Source organism: Balaenoptera borealis, assembly GCF_965194805.1.
Source record: "Balaenoptera borealis genome assembly, chromosome: 9".
NCBI classification, from domain to species: Eukaryota; Metazoa; Chordata; class Mammalia; order Artiodactyla; family Balaenopteridae; genus Balaenoptera; species Balaenoptera borealis.
Window position 1 is genome coordinate 44724023 of NC_138873.1, and position 17834 is coordinate 44741856.

Here is a 17834-nt window from a genome sequence, read left to right on the forward strand (position 1 = left end):
TTGCCAATAGGCAAGCCACATTTTTATAGCAGTCACTAGAGTGTACTTCCTTCAACCAGTCCATTAGTAACATATGGTTTAATCTTCTAAAGTGTGAGTGTTACACACAATTGCTTCTGATAAGCCAGCAGATGAGTGTTTTTGTAATTGAACAAAATTCTGATTGCATCGAACACTAACTGGGCAATGGAGCTTTAGCAGATGACTCCAGTGGCTGGAGACAGACCCTCTGCTGGAGGCCAGAGTGAAGGGTGATAAGAGGGAGGTTTGTCACATTCTATACGTTTGGGGCTAGGTTTGTAACATGGATTTGTAACTCAATTCATATGTACTCTTTTAAGTTTTGATATTCTGTAATTTCTCTTAACTGAGGAGATGTAAAAATGTGTACAGTCAACCATACTGTAATGAAAACTCCTTTCTGAAGATGAGCATAGCACACAGATTATAGGCTTTTCATGCTAACGTGAAACAAATGCATATATCACTCTGTACATGGGGGTCAAGATGTTACTTATGGTTTAAATTCAATTGAGGAAATGCAAACTACCTTCTAATAGGCTTTTATAATATGTTGAACATATTTACCTTGATGATTCTCCAAGGAGCATTAATCCTCTGAGACTTGGTTACATTTCCAAGATCATCAACCATTTTTCAAGGTCCAGGACAGCAATTACACCACGTACAAGTCTGTAAATTGTTGTGCCATACAAACCTCTACATATTACATGGTTTAACAAGAGAGTTTCAATATAAATATTGCTAAAACATCATTATTACGAGCTTAGTTATTAAAATTCCAAGAGCTTGAAAAAAATCTAACCATCTAAAGTCTTTTATTATTTTTGAAAATTTATTAGAGGTATTTATCTGAAGTCAACCAAAATATTTTTTTTTTTTAATTTTTTTTAAGGAATTCCTTTATTTTTTATTTATTTATTTATTTATTTATTTTTGGCTGTGTTGGGTCTTCGTTTCTGCGCGAGGGCTTTCTCCAGTTGTGGCAAGCGGGGGCCACTCTTCATCGCGGTGCGCGGGCCTCTCACTATCGCGGCCTCTCTTGTTGCGGAGCACAGGCTCCAGTCGCGCAGGCTCAGTAATTGTGGCTCACGGGCCCAGTTGCTCCGCGGCATGCGGGATCCTCCCAGACCAGGGCTCGAACCCGCGTCCCCTGCACTGGCAGGCAGACTCTCAACCACTGCGCCACCAGGGAAGCCCCAAAATATTTTTTTAACCTTGACTTTAAATAGTAGGAATTTATGAAGATAATAGGATTGGTTTTTCTTTTAAATCAAGGAACAAATGAAAAGAAATGCTTAAAAACATGAGACAATTAGACAATAACCATTTATATGAGCAGTGGAAACCTGAATGTGGTTACTTAGGAATAGTTCAATATCAAAATAAAGAATGACAAATATACTACTTATTTATTGAGACACAAAAAAAGGCCTAGCTGAACAGGAAATTTGTGAAGCTCTGCCCAATTACTTGGCATGGACATTGGAAAATTCTAAATCTGGGAAGTTTTGTATAATAATTTTTTTCTTTGATTTTATATAAAATCATGTATGTATAAGTAAGAACCAGTACATTTGTTATTGTTGCTAGTGACTAATAGAAATAAATCTATTACAATCTCTTTCAATTGGAGAATGCCTATTAGACGTATGGCAATGTTCTTTTTACCCCTTGGGTTAGGATTTTTGTAAATACTCTTGGAATTTTGCAAATACTAAAAAATACTAAGAATGCTAAAAAAATTACTACTGGGATTTATTGTATCATAAATGAAGCATTATAAGAAAGGGAAGCCTGGGTTCAGGTTACATGATTCGTGGACATCATAATTAGAAGGATACAAAATAAGCTGTCCAGACTGAAAATCAGAAGATTGGAGTCCTACCCCAAAGCTCACATAATCCTCTTCTGGGATCCTGGATAGGGTCACATCAAAATGATCCTTGGTCCTTTTCATCTTCTACTCCTTGAGTCCTCTTTCCCCCAACTATGACAACCACAGATTGTATGGAATCCTCTTTTGACCGGACTTCTTGAAGAGGACGGCCGTGTGGTGGAGAGGAAGGATCCTCCCGGGCAGGAGTGCTGGGTATTCATTCCTTTGTCATCAATATAGTAGCTCAGTGACCTGAAGCAAGTCACTTCCTCATTTCTGAGCTATTTCCTTCATTCTAAAACGAGGTAATTGGACTAAATGGTCTTTAAAATCTCTTTCAGGATAAAAAGAGACTAGACGATAGCATTACTTTCAAAGGTAAATGATTGTCAGCTGAGCATTTGCTGATGTCCCACTCAGAGAAGCAAGCTGTGATTTGTCACTAAATTCTGCTACACAAACTGTGGTCTAGAAATCAGCAGCATGGGCATCCTCTGGGACTTCGTTGGAAATGCAGACTCCCAGGCCTCACCCCAGATCTACGGAATCAGAATTTACGTTTTTACACGATCCTCAGATGGTTCACAAGCACATTCAAGTTTGATGAGCAGCTGGACTAGATCAGGTTTGTGAATGTTGATGCCTGCTCAGCTCTGCTTTGTGTCGAAGGTGAGAGAGAGAGAAGGTAGCCCAAAGCCCCAGCCAGTTTCCCTTAACCATCTGCAGGTCTCCCAGCCTGAATCCTTTCTTGTTTGATGTGACAAATTAAGCAGAGTTGAGTCTGCTCTGTACCTGGATAAGACCTCCTGGAAATGTCAGGTGAGGGTGGCCTTTAGTTCTCAAAAGACACCAGCTCTTGTGTTTCCTCTGGATCTTTACACTTGCTTTGCCTCTACCTGGAGCCCTTTCTTTCACTCCCCTTTTCACTTGGGTAACTCTTCTTCTTTCTTCAAGTCTCAGTTTAGATATCATTTCTTGTTTCTAACTGCCCTCTTTTCCCACATGCTTATCTGGGATAGATTCCTCTTCTATATGTTCCAACCTATCTCATTAACAGAGAAATTGGGGTGCGTGCGTGCATGCGTGCACACACACAAACACACAATCTATTTACTAATGACGCTGTTAACTTACATGGCTCATACAGACCTATTCTCAGACTTTTCAGAGGTCCTTCCATGCTGAAAGCAAGAGCAAGAAAGAGACTCCACCCCATCCATGGGGCTAGGGCATAATAGATTGAACAAAAGCATTCTAGTGTTCTATAACATTATTTTATCATTTAAAATTTTATAATAAATGTTGGTATTTTGGAATCTTTTAATGCCAAATCTTAACATAAAATATAAGATTGAAACATACTTTAGTTGATCTACTGGGGGCGATGCAGGTGTAATTTTATTTTATTTTATTTTATTTATTATTATTATTATTTTTGGCTGTGTTGGGTCTTCACTGCTGCACGTGGGCTTTCTCTAGTTGTGGTGAGCAGGGGCTACTCTTCATTGCAGTGCTCAGGCCTCTCATTGCGGTGGTTTCTCTTGTTGCGGAGCACAGGCTCTATGCTTGCAGGCTTCAGTAGTTGCAGCACGTGGGCTCAGTAGTTGTGACACGCGGGCCCTAGAGTGTGCAGGCTTCAGTAGTTGTGGTGCGTGGGCTCAGTTGTTGTGGCTCGCGGGCTCTAGAACTCAGGTTCAGTAGTTGTGGCGAAGGGGCTTAGCTGCTCCGTGGCACGTGGGATCTTCCCAGACCAGGGATCAAACCCATGTCCCCTACATTGGCAGGTGGATTCTCAACCACTGTGCCACCAGGGAAGTCCTGTAATTTTAATTTTAGTTCATACAAACTTATAAGTTGATATTTTCCTGAAAGAAATATGCGAATGAAAGGATGATGAGAGATGGGGAGAGGGATACAGCTGCGGAGGGTGAGAACTAAGAAATGATGGGTGGGATAGCAGTCATATGGAGAGAATTTATGGGGAAAACCAGAGATTTTAAAAGAGGTTTAAAAAGGTTGTTTTCCCATGCAATGTAACTGTCTCCTTCACATCCTCACAGATCCATAGTTTTAGCTATGTATGTAGCAGTGCTTTTGGAATTGGATATATTGCCTGCATTTTGCTTTTGTTTGAAGTGGGAGTGAGCTGGGAATGTGATAATTTCCTATAACTATTTTTAGTAGTACAAGGAGAGGGCACAGGTACCCCAGGGGTGGTCCAGTTACATATTTTCATAATAACGGCTAATATTTATTGGGCAGCTACCATGTCCTGGACTGCAGGCTAAATATTGTAATGCATTTTCTCATTTAATTCTTATAACTCTACGAGGTAAATGTTAGTGTCTAGGAATTGTCAGCATTTTACAGATGAAGAAACTGAGGCTAGGCGGTCAATAATTTATCCAAGACCACAGAGCCAAAGAGTGCCAAGGGAACAGGAATTCTCACCCCCAAGCCATGCTGCCTCCTTGAGATAGTGCACCAGAGACCTCCACTCAAACAACATCGATTAACAAGCTATGCTATTTGGGTTCATTTCTTCAGCCAGTTGTGATTCTATCTAACTTTCCTGTTATCTCATGTACATTAGAAAAGTCTTTTCCATAGCAATATTGAGTAAGGATTAATCTTTTGAGAGGAGTTAAACCCCAGCAGAGTCATGGCTCTGCTAATCTTATTTTGCACATGGAGTTTGGAATTAGCCAAGAAACTTAAAAGATTAACCCTAGGAATCATACTTTAATACTATATATGCTCATGCTCTGTCTACCCAGCCACAAATTTTCTATCGCAGGTTTGTCAAAATATCAGAAGGGCTTAAGGAAAACAAACAAACAAACAAACAGACTTCTAGGTGTTTCCATTTTCTATCATTTGGGGGAATTGTGATGGTTTTTAACAGACTAGAGAGAGTCCTCAAGATTACTAAAATAATTTTGCTGCTAGATAGATGAGAACCTTGATTAATGAAGTATTTGTTTAACAGGCAAGGACAAACCACCTGGGTGAAACATGTTTACTTATTTCCATTTTGGAAAAGGCTTATCAGCTGCTTCTAGGAGATTGTATACATGAGAATATTCAGTCCTTTTTGAAAGCAAGTGAGACTTCCCTGGTGGTCCAGTGGTTAAGACTGTGCTTCCACTGCAGTGGGCACAGGTTTGATCCCTGGTCAGGGAACTAAGATTCTGCATGACGTGCGGTGTGGCCTAAAATAAACAATAAAAATAAAAAATAGTAAAAAGAAAGCAAGTTCTTTATCCCTTTACAGATATCTCTAGAATATTTTTTTCAGTATCATGCTGAAATCTAGACATACTATGCCTATTTCATGTCTTTGATAGTGCCAAAGAAAGAAGCAAAGAGCTTTAAAGAGGTTTTACCATTTTTTTAATGAAAGATTTTTAAAATTTTTTCTTCCAAGCTGAACTGATTTACTTGCAAGCAAGAGAACTCATATCAGTAAAGAAATCCACTGCCTAGTTCACTGAGGGGAAATGTCATGGTTTCTGAAGCGTTAGAAATGGAGTTTCCTGGTTATACTCTTTAAGTATTGAAAACAACCCTTTGGATAGGAAAGGATGATTCCCGTGTTGGCTGATGTTTAAAGTAGTCCATTGTCATTGGTCAGGAAAAATACTTCAGTTACGAACAGTAAGGATCTAACGTGCAACGGCTCCTCAAAGTTCATATCCTTCAACAGTTCTAGCTTGTTTCAACTAATGCTGAACAGCATTTGGCTTTGATATTCCCTAAGTGCTGCTGTCAGTGAAAAATTTCCCCTTTATAATAGCAGTTCCTATGACAAAAGAAAATTGAGGTTAATTTAGCATCTTTTTTTTTTTTTTTTTTCATTTTTGAGTCCATGTTGGCTTCTAATAATTAAGGTGTCTGCTGGAGGTCCAGCCATCTCAACTGAGTTTCAGGCAAGAGGAAAAAGAAGAGAGGGAAGGGAAAGAGAGTAGATCCTTCAGGTGAGTCTGCCTTTTTTAAGGGACTTTCCTGAAACCCCCACCCAATGACTTCTGCTTACTTTCTTCTTGGCCACTTCTAGTTGTAAGAAATCTGCAGCCTTTCACTTCTATAAAAGTAAGGTTCTGTTAGTAGGAAGAACAAACTGGATATTGGATAGGCAAGTAGATGTTTTTGTCTCAGGGAGAAAGAAAGTGCAAGGATTTGCCGATGTAGATAATATTTTTTGATGCAAGAAAAGGACATTGAATCGGTTAATATTGAACAGATTTGGAGTTTCTGTGACAAGTTCATCATTAGAGAAAAAGGATATCTGCAGAGAGTCTAAGAAGAATGGTGGACGATTTGGAAAAGTGCTACTAGAAAATGAGGAGAAGCGCATCTAAGTGGACCAGCATGTAAAAGAATGTTGAGCAGAGCAAAGGGCTTAGCAGGAGTTGGAGATCATTAATTTGTCCTGGTATAAAACTGAGTAGCTGTGGGATTTTTTTCTGTTGCAGTGCTCAGCAAATCAGATACAGGAGCATGGCTAAATTCATTTAACGCTGTGTGTGTGTTGGATGTGGGGTTGCAGGAGCTAGTAAAACTCAAGGAAGAGAAAAATCATTTTGGCAGAAATGGACAAGGAGGTTCTAAAGGAGGTATGGGATTTTTATTCAGGCCTCAAAATGCAGGCAGAAGTCTGTTGGGAGGGGAAGGAATACCAAGAAAAAGCATGGCAAAGGAGACAGGATCAGAGGCGGGAATGAACAAGACCTATTGGAGACACAGTAAACCTATTTGGCTGAGTGGGAGGGTTAACATAAGGCAGTAATGGAAGGAGGATGTTGAAAGGGTACGTCTGATAAAGATGGGATAAAGTACAAATTCTTTCGTCTTGAATTCCAAGCCGTATCTTCCAGGCAATGTGAGGATCTGTTGAAGGTTATTGTGCAGGAGAGTGATTTAAGAAGATTAATGTGGTGGCAGTGTTTGGTAAGGATGGAAGGAGAGTGGCTGTAGGCAGGAGGCTGGCAAAGGAGTCTAACATTTGGGAAACAATGCGTGGAAAAAAGGGGACTGAGAGGCAATAGACAGAACGTCACTATCCTTTGTGGTCCCAGCTCTTTTCACACTCTTTGCTCTCATTCGTGAATACTTGTATACGTGTTTATCTTACCCCAGTGGCTCCTTCCCTTCCCTTCCCTTCCTTCCTTCCATCCTTCCCTCCTTCAACAAATACTTATTGGGTGTTTACTACTTACATACTGGACATTGTACAAGGCACTGAAGACTCCAAGAAGGAAATTTTATTCTCCTGGGGAAAGCAAACAAGTAAGGGCATCAAGTGGAATTTAATAGGAGACCAATAGAAGTGTGTGTGCCAGGTTTTAGGGGCACACAGAGTAGAGGCCCCTAATCTATTATGGCAGAGAAGGTGCTACTTGAACCTGCCTGGAAAAATCACAAGGAAGTCACCAGGGGAGCAGGTACAGAAAGGAGCAAAGGTGCAGCAGGAAAGAGGGCCTTGGGCTTCAGGGGCGGCTGGTGGCTTGGTGAGCCTGCATCACAGTGTGTATATGTAGGAGTAAAGGGCCGTGAGGTTCGAGAAGTTACCAGAGCCTTGTGTGTCCTGATAAAGACAGCAGGTTCTATTCCAAACATGTTGGAGATCCGTGAAGGATTTTACACCGAAGAATATTAGCCTTTTTTTTAGAGTCATTGAAACACAGGAGTTAAAATCTCAGACTCTGGAGTCAGATTGAGACCAGGGTGTTACTCATGGTTTAGCCACGTGGGGGCTGTGTGACCTTGGGCAAGTTACTTAACCTCTCTGCTTCAGTTTCTTCTTCACTAAAATTTAAAAAAATACTACCTTCCTCACAGGTATTGTTGTTTTTTATTTTCTGAGAGTTAAATGATGTATCATTTGTAACATTCTTAGCACAGTGCCTGGCACATAGAAAGCCCTCAAAACTGATAGCTACTTTTACTAGTACTCATATCACCTCTGGCATTGTTGCTATTATAAAAACTGCTCTGGGAGTGGTGTGCAAGATGAGTCAGAAATACTAGATAAGCTGGAGGAAAGGGGATTAGTTACGAGCCCTCTGGAATAATCTAGGGAAGAATATTTGTTTTGTCCAACACCCAGCTGTCATTCAGAAGGAATAAAAAAAAGTGTAGAATAAATGGAAAGACAGACAAGTGGAATTTAGTGATTGATTAGCTCAAAGAAACCAGGGAAAGAGTAAAAGATGACTGCAAGGCTTCAAGCTTGGGTGACGGTAGAATTCTGGTGCTATCGACACAAGGAAACCTTTTCTCTCCCCACCCCTTGCCTCAGGTTTCTCAGGCCATTACTTACCTGATGTCTTTGGATGGCTGGTTTCTTTTTTCAGTTTCATTCACTAGCTCAGTGACTGTGCTGTGCAGATCTACCACTCTGTCTTTTTCTGGAATGCCTTGTCATAACCATAATGGAGGCATATTTGAATTTAGAAACTTCAAATTTCTTAAGTCTTAAACTCCACTTACAAATTGGTTTTGAATACATCTCTCTAGTTGCTTCCAAATCTTATTTCATATTCTAGATCATGTAGATATCTCTGGAAGGACTTTAGCATCTATGCCTCTGTTTAGGGGCATTAATAGGATCCTACACTTTTTATAATTAATATTGTGTTTGGAACCAAATATTCTTATGGCTTCTCAATATTATATAATCATTATTTTCTCTTCTGTTTTATATTGGAATTATCTTTTCGGTCCCATATCACAAATAAACAAACAAACAAACAAACCTGGCTTGGCTTTTGGCTTTTCTCTTCCTGCCAAATTAGTACTTTCTACTCTGACTCTGAAGACAATTGGAGAAACCTAGAAAATGAGATCTTGTTTTAACCAAATGATCTGTCCGCCATGAATGCCTGATTTTAGTACAAGGAAATAGCAGGAGGGGCTAAGGCCGTGGTCCTCTGGTTGTCTTTCTTTTCTTTTTTTTTTCTTTTTCTTGAGTTCAGTTATTCCGATTACTAAAAATGCCTTGCTATTTGACAAAGAACAGGAATTTTGAGTTTGTACTGGGGTTAGGTTAACCAGGTTCAAGGCTCCAGCGACATTTAGAGAAATTGTTTTTAAGAGAGCAACTTTGTAATAAAGGCCTTATACAAAAAGAAGTGACACATGATAAACAAGTCTGCAGTGTACTCTGCTAGTGAAAATGGTCTTGTGTTGACCCACCTATACTTACTGCCTAGGTGTTCTTGGGACCAGGGCACCCATTTGTGAGACAGCTGCCCTGAACTAGGGGAAGTAGATCAAAACTCACTGCCTATCGCGATGGCTGCCCTGATGTCGGCTTCATTAGTTCCTGAGCTCCTGCCAACGAAGTTAGCAAGAACTAGTGCAGACCTGGAGTCAACGTGGAATAGAAGGAGCTTCCACAGCAGCTCACATGCAGCCCTCCTACTCTTTCTCTCTGCTGGTCACCTAGTCTGTGTGTGTGTGTGTGTGTGTGTGTGTGTGTGTGTGTGTATGTGTTTCTGAAGGATGGGAAATTACATGTCTTTGTGGGAAAATGCAGTGTTTCGGTTTCTCACCATTTTAGTCAGCTGCTCTTGTATTTTTCCAGACTGTAAATGCATTTTGAGGCTATTAAAATCTATTCACAGTGATTAAAAAAAAAAGGTAGGAACTCAATGGCTCTTTCCCAATTGCCCTTTGTCCAGTAACAAATACCTAAACACTTTAATTTTCCATTTTATTTCCCTTAGTGGTGGCAAAACTATCCTACTCGTCCTTATGGAAGAAAAATATCTCTGCCTTTAATTTCTGTGCCGGTAGCATAGCAGGACAAAATGCTCCCTGGGCTAGCCCGTCTGTCCAGGAGCATGGATTTTGACAGCTGCTCTTAAGAGTTTGGTTCCCTGGTGAGGGCGCTAGTCTCTCTTGGGTGTGGGAGAAGGGAGAGGTAGAGAGGCCGGGAATCCCATTTAGATCACAGACACAAAAGAACCAGGAAGTAAGAAGAAATTATTACAGTCTGTTCCCAGCTCAGGATGTTAAAGGCAGTAGCCTGGGCCGGTTGGTTATTCATTGGCATAAAAGAGCGAGCCGTGGGGGTCAGGACTGGTCAAACCACAGAGACAGACCTGACGCGGAAGAAGAGCTGCTGGCAAAGGTAAGAGGTGGAGATCTTACCTGGAGTTCACCTCTTTCGCTTGGTAACTTTTTCTTGGGATGAGAGGCAAGAGGACTCTTTTCTGTTCTCAGACGTTTGTCTAAGTAAAGCCCTCCCATATTTATTTTTGTGGTGGGATTCCTAAGCAGACAAGAAGAAAAGCCACTCTCCCACCGAGCAGCTGCCCAGCTCCCACCCGGTTTTTCTCTGGGGCAGCAGCTACGGCCACAGAGAGCAAGCCGGTGAGTCTCTCCAAGCAGGTCGGCCGGACTGCTGTGAACCAGGGCTTGGTACACGCTCCCCAAACCTGGAGGACTGGTGCTGATTTCAAAGTTTCCAGGTGGAGGAAGAGAAAGTGGATCTGCAGAGAGTAAGGGGAGAGGGAGAAACCCCTCTCCCCCACTGCCTACGGGGGCGCCATGGGTAACATCTGCCTGAGGCTCCGGACGTACCTGGAGCCCTGTCTCCCCTGCTTGTCTCGGGAGGCAGACAAGTCGGTGGTGATTCAGAACCCATGGACTGTCTGCCCCCCCGATCCTCCCCGGCCGCCGTGTCCGGAGCCCGAGAGAAGCCAGGGCCAGTACTTTGTGGCTCTGTTTGATTACCAGGCTCGGACCGCAGAGGACCTGAGCTTCCACGCGGGTGACAAGCTCCAAGTCTTGGACACGTCCCACGAGGGTTGGTGGCTCGCCAGGCACTTGGAGAAAAGGGCAGACTGCTCCAGCCAGCAGCTGCAGGGCTATATTCCTAATAACTATGTGGCTGAGGACAGGAGCCTCCAGGCAGAGCCGTGAGTAGTACACACATTTTATTTCTCAGCTCTCTGAGGGCGGGTAATGAGGTTTCCTTCTTACCTATCTGCAAACCCACTAATTTTCAAAGAACTGCCTAGAAAGTATAAGGAAGTACTGGCAAGAATCTTCTACTTGAAACACACCTCCCCTGCTAGGTGAGAGTGAAACTGGAAGGTAACTGTTGAAATGACTTCTATTACAGTTTGTATACCCACAGGCCCTGGGTGCATTTTCATCAACAAAAATGAATGGTGCATTTAATGCTCTATCTTTTCTTTGGCTATAAAATAAGTCATGCCTCATTTTAACACAGAACTGCATTTTATTTGCAGGTATATCATAGATCTTCCTTAAACTACACTTGCAAATCTAAAGTCCAGCTCTCTCTTTTTTTAAACTTTTGGAAGCATCAACTCCAGTTCTGATATGCACACACAGTGGTAACTAATGTAGAAGGTCACATTTAGAAGATGCTACATTTTCCCAGTGAAATTATAACTGGATATTTTTCTTTGAGTCCCAGGTATGGAGTTATGCTACCCAAATTATGATATTTTTTGGGTTTTATTATGATTAGAAACTAGCCAGCTACAGATGTTTAGGAAGTTTTAACAAGAAAAATAATGACATTATTTCTCCAGAAAAGGAGATTAAGACTTTACCCTGATATTTGAATAAATCCTATGAGTTATAGTGGAACCAAGGAAGAAAATTTTATGTACTTATGCACATATCCATCCGTCCATCCATCCATCCATGCAAGTGTCAGGTGGAGTAGTGGCATGGGGGGAGAAGGGGCAAGGTTATGCTAGTGGTAGTTGAATATAAAGTAAATAAAGCAAGGTCTTGACAATGGATACTTGGGGTCTGGTGTGTTGAGAAGCAGGCACAGACTGCTACTTGCCCTAAACTTCTTGCTGCCTGGTTCCAGTGAAACCTAAGACTGGGAATGTCTCTCAGGACTCATTTTATAGAGTGGGTCCTTAGTAGAGGAACCTCTGGGGATTCACTCATTTTCTCATGTGTTTTTTCTTTTGATGTGAGCTGCAGCATCCCTTACTGGCCCAGGGAATAAAATTGTAGGAAGAGCCATGGTGCATTGTTGCTGCTTTCCAAACTCAAAGTCAAATACAAAAGGGAGTTGGGGGGCTTTTGAGATTCTTTCCAACGCCAAGGGCCTATAAATGTTAGGAAGCGTCTTATTTTACACCTAGATAGAAATGAACTGAAATCTAGAATTTTGACAAATGGAATCGTTCAATTCTCAAATGAGAAAATCACCTGTATGAACATTTATTTCTGTGATAATCTATACGAAATATCCTTACTTATTCATTGAATGCTTAATTATGTGCATTTATGATATGATTTTCACTACTACATGATTTCCATGTAAGGTATGGTATTATGTATGTTTTATATTCAGTGTAACATATACTATTAAATTAATGCTGTAATATTAATACTAGTGCCTTGAATTCATAATCTACTAGTCTTGGATATTTTCAATTCATTTAACTGCTTAGGGCCTCCGTTTCCTCATCTGTAAGGTCTCTGGGGTCTTCTAGCGCTCTAGATTCCTTGATTATCTGGGAACATGACTTCTTATGTTTCAAGTGTAGTGGTTCAGCTACATTCATACCTGACAGAACAGCAAATGCTGAAGAGAGCAAGTAAATTAATACAAGACAAGCAATTCAAAAGAGATAATGTTTTGGGTAACAGGATCAAGCACAGCACCCTTACTTATTTAGATTCTTTTTGCCTACCAAAGACAAAATAAGACAACTAAAGTATTGTGGATATTTTTTCATTCTCAGGGGCTGTCTGTAGCCAAGAATACTCTTTTCCCTCTGTATATAACTCCTGACCTTTCCTCTTGGAATTTGTACTCAGCAGTGTTCCCCTGTGTCGCTACCATCTGGTGTCTCTGTGGTGGGCTTTTCTTGGGATCGTCGCTACCATCTGGTGTCTCTGTGGTGGGCTTTTCTTGGGATCTTCGCATCCACTGGGATAAAAACTTGTTGCCCAGGTGCTGCTGTTACGCCTCCTGGTCAGCATGAGCAACTTGTTTCCTTTTAAGTGTACACCATGGCTTTCACCCGTGAACCCAGATTGCTAATGAGGTTTCTTGCCACCAAATGGCAAAATTGCTTCAATACTTTTAGTGCAGGTGGCTGTAGCCTCTAGAATTTCACCCCATTTCAAGTAGAAGCAGTTTTAACTTAGTCTTCTAAGTGAGGGTGTCCAAATGACCCATAGTGCCTTAATACCCAGGGAATTATTAAAAAAAACTTCTTTTAATAACTTTCTTATATGAGTTTTCAAACTTGTACTTCATTTTTTTCCTTATGAATACTATGAAAGTTAACGTTTATTTTACAATGAGCTCAGTATACAGTATTAAGTAAAGATTATTGTTTATATTCACATGTGTGAGATGAGAGGCAATGGGAAACCAATGAAAGTTGAGTCATCTAGTTCCTTATTAGACTAGTTTAGTGAATGTATTTTAGTGTTCATCTGTTAATGTCTTTATTATTGACTTACATTAATAAGAAGACAGTGCAAATACTTTTGGAGTTATTAGTGGCAGGGCAAATCAGATAAGTTTCAGTGTTTGGTTTGTTTCTTTTTTTTTTTTTTAAAGTTAATTTTTAATAATCTCCCAAATAGTTGTTTTTTTTTTTAATTTATTTTATTATTTATTTATTTTTGGCTGTGCTGGGTCTTCGTTTCCGTGCGAGGGCTTTCTCCAGTTGCGGTGAGCGGGGGCCACTCTTCATCGCGGTGCGCGGGCCTCTCACTGTCGCGGCCTCTCCTGTTGCAGAGCACAGGCTCCAGACGCGCAGGCTCAGTAGTTGTGGCTCACGGGCCCAGTTGCTCCGTGGCATGTGGGATCCTCCCAGACCAGGGCTCGAACCCGTGTCCCTTGCATTAGCAGGCAGACTCTCAACCACTGCGCCACCAGGGAAACCCTGGTTTGTTTCTTTGTTTCTTTTAACACTAGGAAGTAAAGATGTTAAAAAAAAAGAACTAGACTATTATTAAAAGATAAAGCAATTTTATAATTGACTATTAAATTCCACCTAGAAATGCTTTACCTTTTCTGAATATTTTACATTAAGTGATATATTAAACCCATTCTTAATGATTTATTTTGTTTCTAGGAAGAATAATTGTTTTATCTTCAATTTGAACTCCTAGATCCTTTCATAGATGAGTGTTTTCCTTCCACATCTTCAACATGGAATCCCTCAAAAATCTTACTCTTAGGCTCTGATCACTCAATACTCTCTGTACACTTTTTAAATTCATAGTGTTTTTAGAGATATAAAGTTCACCCAAAAAATAATGGTATGGAAATTACATACGAATCATGGAGCCAAGAGCAATGGCTTTAAATTGCATTGTTTTTATTATTAAAAAAATTCAAGTAATGCAATATGTTGATGAAAAGCAAAATGATCAGCAGTTGTATAATTTACACAAAGCATCATTCATCTACAAAGAGTTTAAAAGGTGTTTGTCTAATTGTTTAAGTGTGCTTTATGCTAAATTGCTCTAGGCTCAGAATTACTTTGTGGAAAGATTTTCCTACTCCTCTTATTGCCATGTAAAGGTAGATTATTTCCAATTCCTCTCCTATTCACCATTTTATGGGCTGCCTTGAAAAAGATCTCAAGAATAAATATTTGTAACTTGTAAGTTTGTTGTTAGTTTATGCTTACGGGATAAAAGTGTTAGAATTTTATGAAGTTTGAAGGTAATGGAATTTCTCTCCGTTTGTTTAGGGAATATTTTCCTGATCGTGGGCCTCTTTAATGTGTCAGACTAGAGTGCTGTCAAGATTTTATCTAATTTAAAGTCATTGCCATTGTCTGGCTTGAAGAGAGTAGCATGGAGAAATAAAGTAGTATATGCTCAGAAAGAGAATTCTTTTATACCACCATGTAAAAATACAATTGCAACTTTACTATTTGGTGATTTGAATACTGTGGAATTTAATAATTATCTAATACAAGTTGTACACAGTGTTCCTAGTCATCTTCAGCCTAGATGTCAGTGGATTTCTTTCTCTGCTGGGATATAAAGCCTGCTTTTGAATCTTAAAGATAGAGGAACAAGGGGGTTTAAAAATCAAAATTATTATTAATAAAGAAAGAAAGAAAGAAAAAGGCATCAGAACATTCACAAACCAGTCTAACATATCTACTTGGGTAGATATGAGTAGTTTAAATCACTAGAAAATAGTGAGTAGTTTAAATCACTAGAAAATCACCTATCGGCAAGCAGTCCCATAAATATTCTTTTTTTTTTTTAAGATTTTTTTTTGATGTGGACCATTTTTTAAGTCTTTATTGAATTTGTTACAATATTGTTTCTGTTTTATGTTTTGGTTTTTTGGCCGCGAGGCATGTGGGATCTTAGCTCCCCAACCAGGGATCAAACCCGCACCCCCTGCACTGGAAGAGGAAGTCTTAACCACTGGACCCGGGAAGTCCCTCCTATAAATATTCTTAATCCAGATCATTTATTTCTTTTTCTTTGTGCTAGTTTTCAGGGAAGACTAAATGCATATATGTAGAAATTGAAAACAATACATTTTCAGTTTCTTTCCTCTAAGACAAAGTATACTTAGATCTATAGTTTAAGAAACTAAAAAAGACGTTTATGTATATAAGTTAAATGCATTATAAAAATATATATGGCTGTTTATCAAATTAAATGTTTTGGATAATCCCAAGATAAGAATTTTAAGGCAAATAATTTAAATCAACAAAAGCATATTTATATACCAAGATTGATTAGAAAACTCTATTGTTAAATGACTGCATTATAGAATTATAGATGAATTATGAATTCATCTATAGAATTATGATGTAGTCTTCTTTCTTTATCCTTTGATATAAAATAACAATATGACAAATAGGTTGCTAAAATAATTTGTAAAAAATTACATTTCAGGTATAATGTTATATGATTTTTTATATTAATATAACTGTACTACATTTATGTTTATATAACTGTTTATCTCAGTTATTTAATGCATTTTTATATACATTGTCACCATTTTTAAGAAAAATGATAATTAACTGCTAAATTAAATACACTTTATAAGAACAATGGCAAAATCACAGAAGTGAGGGAAAGAGGAACCAACTGAACTTCATTAAAGTCACAGTTAAAGTGTAAGTGTAATTAATAACAGTTTAAAATAGTTGATTAATAGAAGTAAAACTTGATTACATGCATTTCAAAATACCTTTGAGAAGCAATTAAGTGCCATAGTATGGAGTCATTAAAATAAGTCAGGAGTCATTCTTAATCTTTTCTAGGAAAATTGATAATACTCTGGAAATTTCAACTGCAATATGCCATTCAGAACCACTCTCTCTTAATAAAAACATTGATTATATTTTTCTTTTCAGGTTTTTAACAAATTACTAGTAGTGGAAAAAATTTTGTGAGTGAAATAAACTCACATAAACTACTTTGCTTCAGTCTTAAAGATTAGAACCTAAATTCCAACTTGATTGAATTCATTCTTTGAAAAAAAAAGATAGATTCTATTGGTTTGTTTTTTCAAATTGGTTTGTTTTTGTTCAAGTGAATTTATTGAAATGTTTGGTTTGTCTCTGTAGATATATCCTAGTGTTAACTTTTTCAAGCATTTCACCAAACTGACATCTAAGTAGACACAACCTTCTATATAGTAAAGTAAGACTGTTGTTACGCAACTAGTATGTCCTGTGTACTAGGTCTTGAGGGTCCCCAAAGAAAAACAAACAAGACTTTGCCTCAGTTAACTGTCTGGTTTTCAGCTCAGAAAACTCCCTTTGTATTTTCCAACTGCCAATACCACAGTGAGAATCTATATGGTAAATAAAAATCAAATAAATTTTTGGGTTTTTCTGGTGGATATTTTAACTAGGTCCAAACGTTAGTGGTACAGAGTTTTGACTGAGGTATAATGCTGGTCGCCCTTTTTGATCTGCCCTGTGGTGTGCTTAAAAACACAGACTATGGGCCCCAAAGATCTGAATTTGAATGTGGCTCTGTCATAACTTAGCTGTGTGACCTTGAGCAATTTATATTAAATAGGAATAAAAATGACCCCTATCTCATAGGATCGATATGTGGCATAAATGTGATTATTTGTGCAGAAAGCATGCACCATAGAGAACCTGACCATAGTAAGGGTTTGAGAAATGTTATCTGTTATTTAGCTGGGCAATTCTTCCTTCACCTCTGCCTAAATATATAATATTTTGCGCACCTCCACTCCAGCCTCAGCTCACAATATTTTCTCCCTATAACAGCACTCACATGCCAAGCGTCTTTACATCTTTCTTCCATACTTTCCTTCACCTGTGGTCTTGGGCTTCTTATAGGAGTGGGCTCTTCTCCTGCTTGCCAACTCTCCCTCCTCTTCTTTTTCTGACCAACTCTCATTCATCCTTCAGGTCTCAGTGTCTATTCCTCTCTCCCTGAAGCCTTTCCTGACATTCTAGACTACATTAGGTCTTCCTGCTCAGAGCCTTTAGCATCATTTGTCATTATTCTCATTTATTTTCTGTAAGACTTGTAAGCTCTGGATGGGGAGGGGGGAAGAGGAGCTATTGCCATGGGCTCTGGAGCTTAGTGTGGTGCCTGTGCCTAATAAACACTCACAAATGTTGGTTGAGTAAATGAATAATTAAATGATGATCGCTTATCTACCAATCTCAGGTCTTTTAAAAAGCAGCTGTCAGAGCCACCTCTTTTCTTCAACTTTTCCTCTCTGAGTTGCTTTTTTACCTACCAGGAAAATCTACTGAGTTTCCTTGTTAAAGGCATTAGGCCATTTTGCATTCTTTTCTCAGTGAATTGTTCATGCCTCAATTTCTGGTTGGACTCATAATCATAATAGTATAATTTACAGGCTTCTAGAAATTAGTGGCTTCAATCTGTCCCTGGGGGAGAAATACTAAGGGTGTCACAGACTGATTTGTATATTCTT

At 39.2% G+C, this 17834-nt stretch overlaps 1 protein-coding gene across 2 annotated transcripts in view; it reads left to right on the top strand.

Annotated features, from left to right (window-relative positions):
• Positions 1-9898: 9898 nt before the first annotated feature.
• Positions 9899-17834, top strand: part of FRK (fyn related Src family tyrosine kinase) — a 97352-nt gene continuing 89416 nt past the window's right edge. For both annotated transcript variants that reach the window (XM_082404805.1, XM_082404806.1), the window contains exon 1: positions 9899-10827. In XM_082404805.1, the coding sequence (XP_082260931.1) occupies positions 10457-10827 (371 nt within the window). In that variant the 5' untranslated portion in view covers positions 9899-10456. The remainder of the gene's footprint in view (positions 10828-17834) is intronic.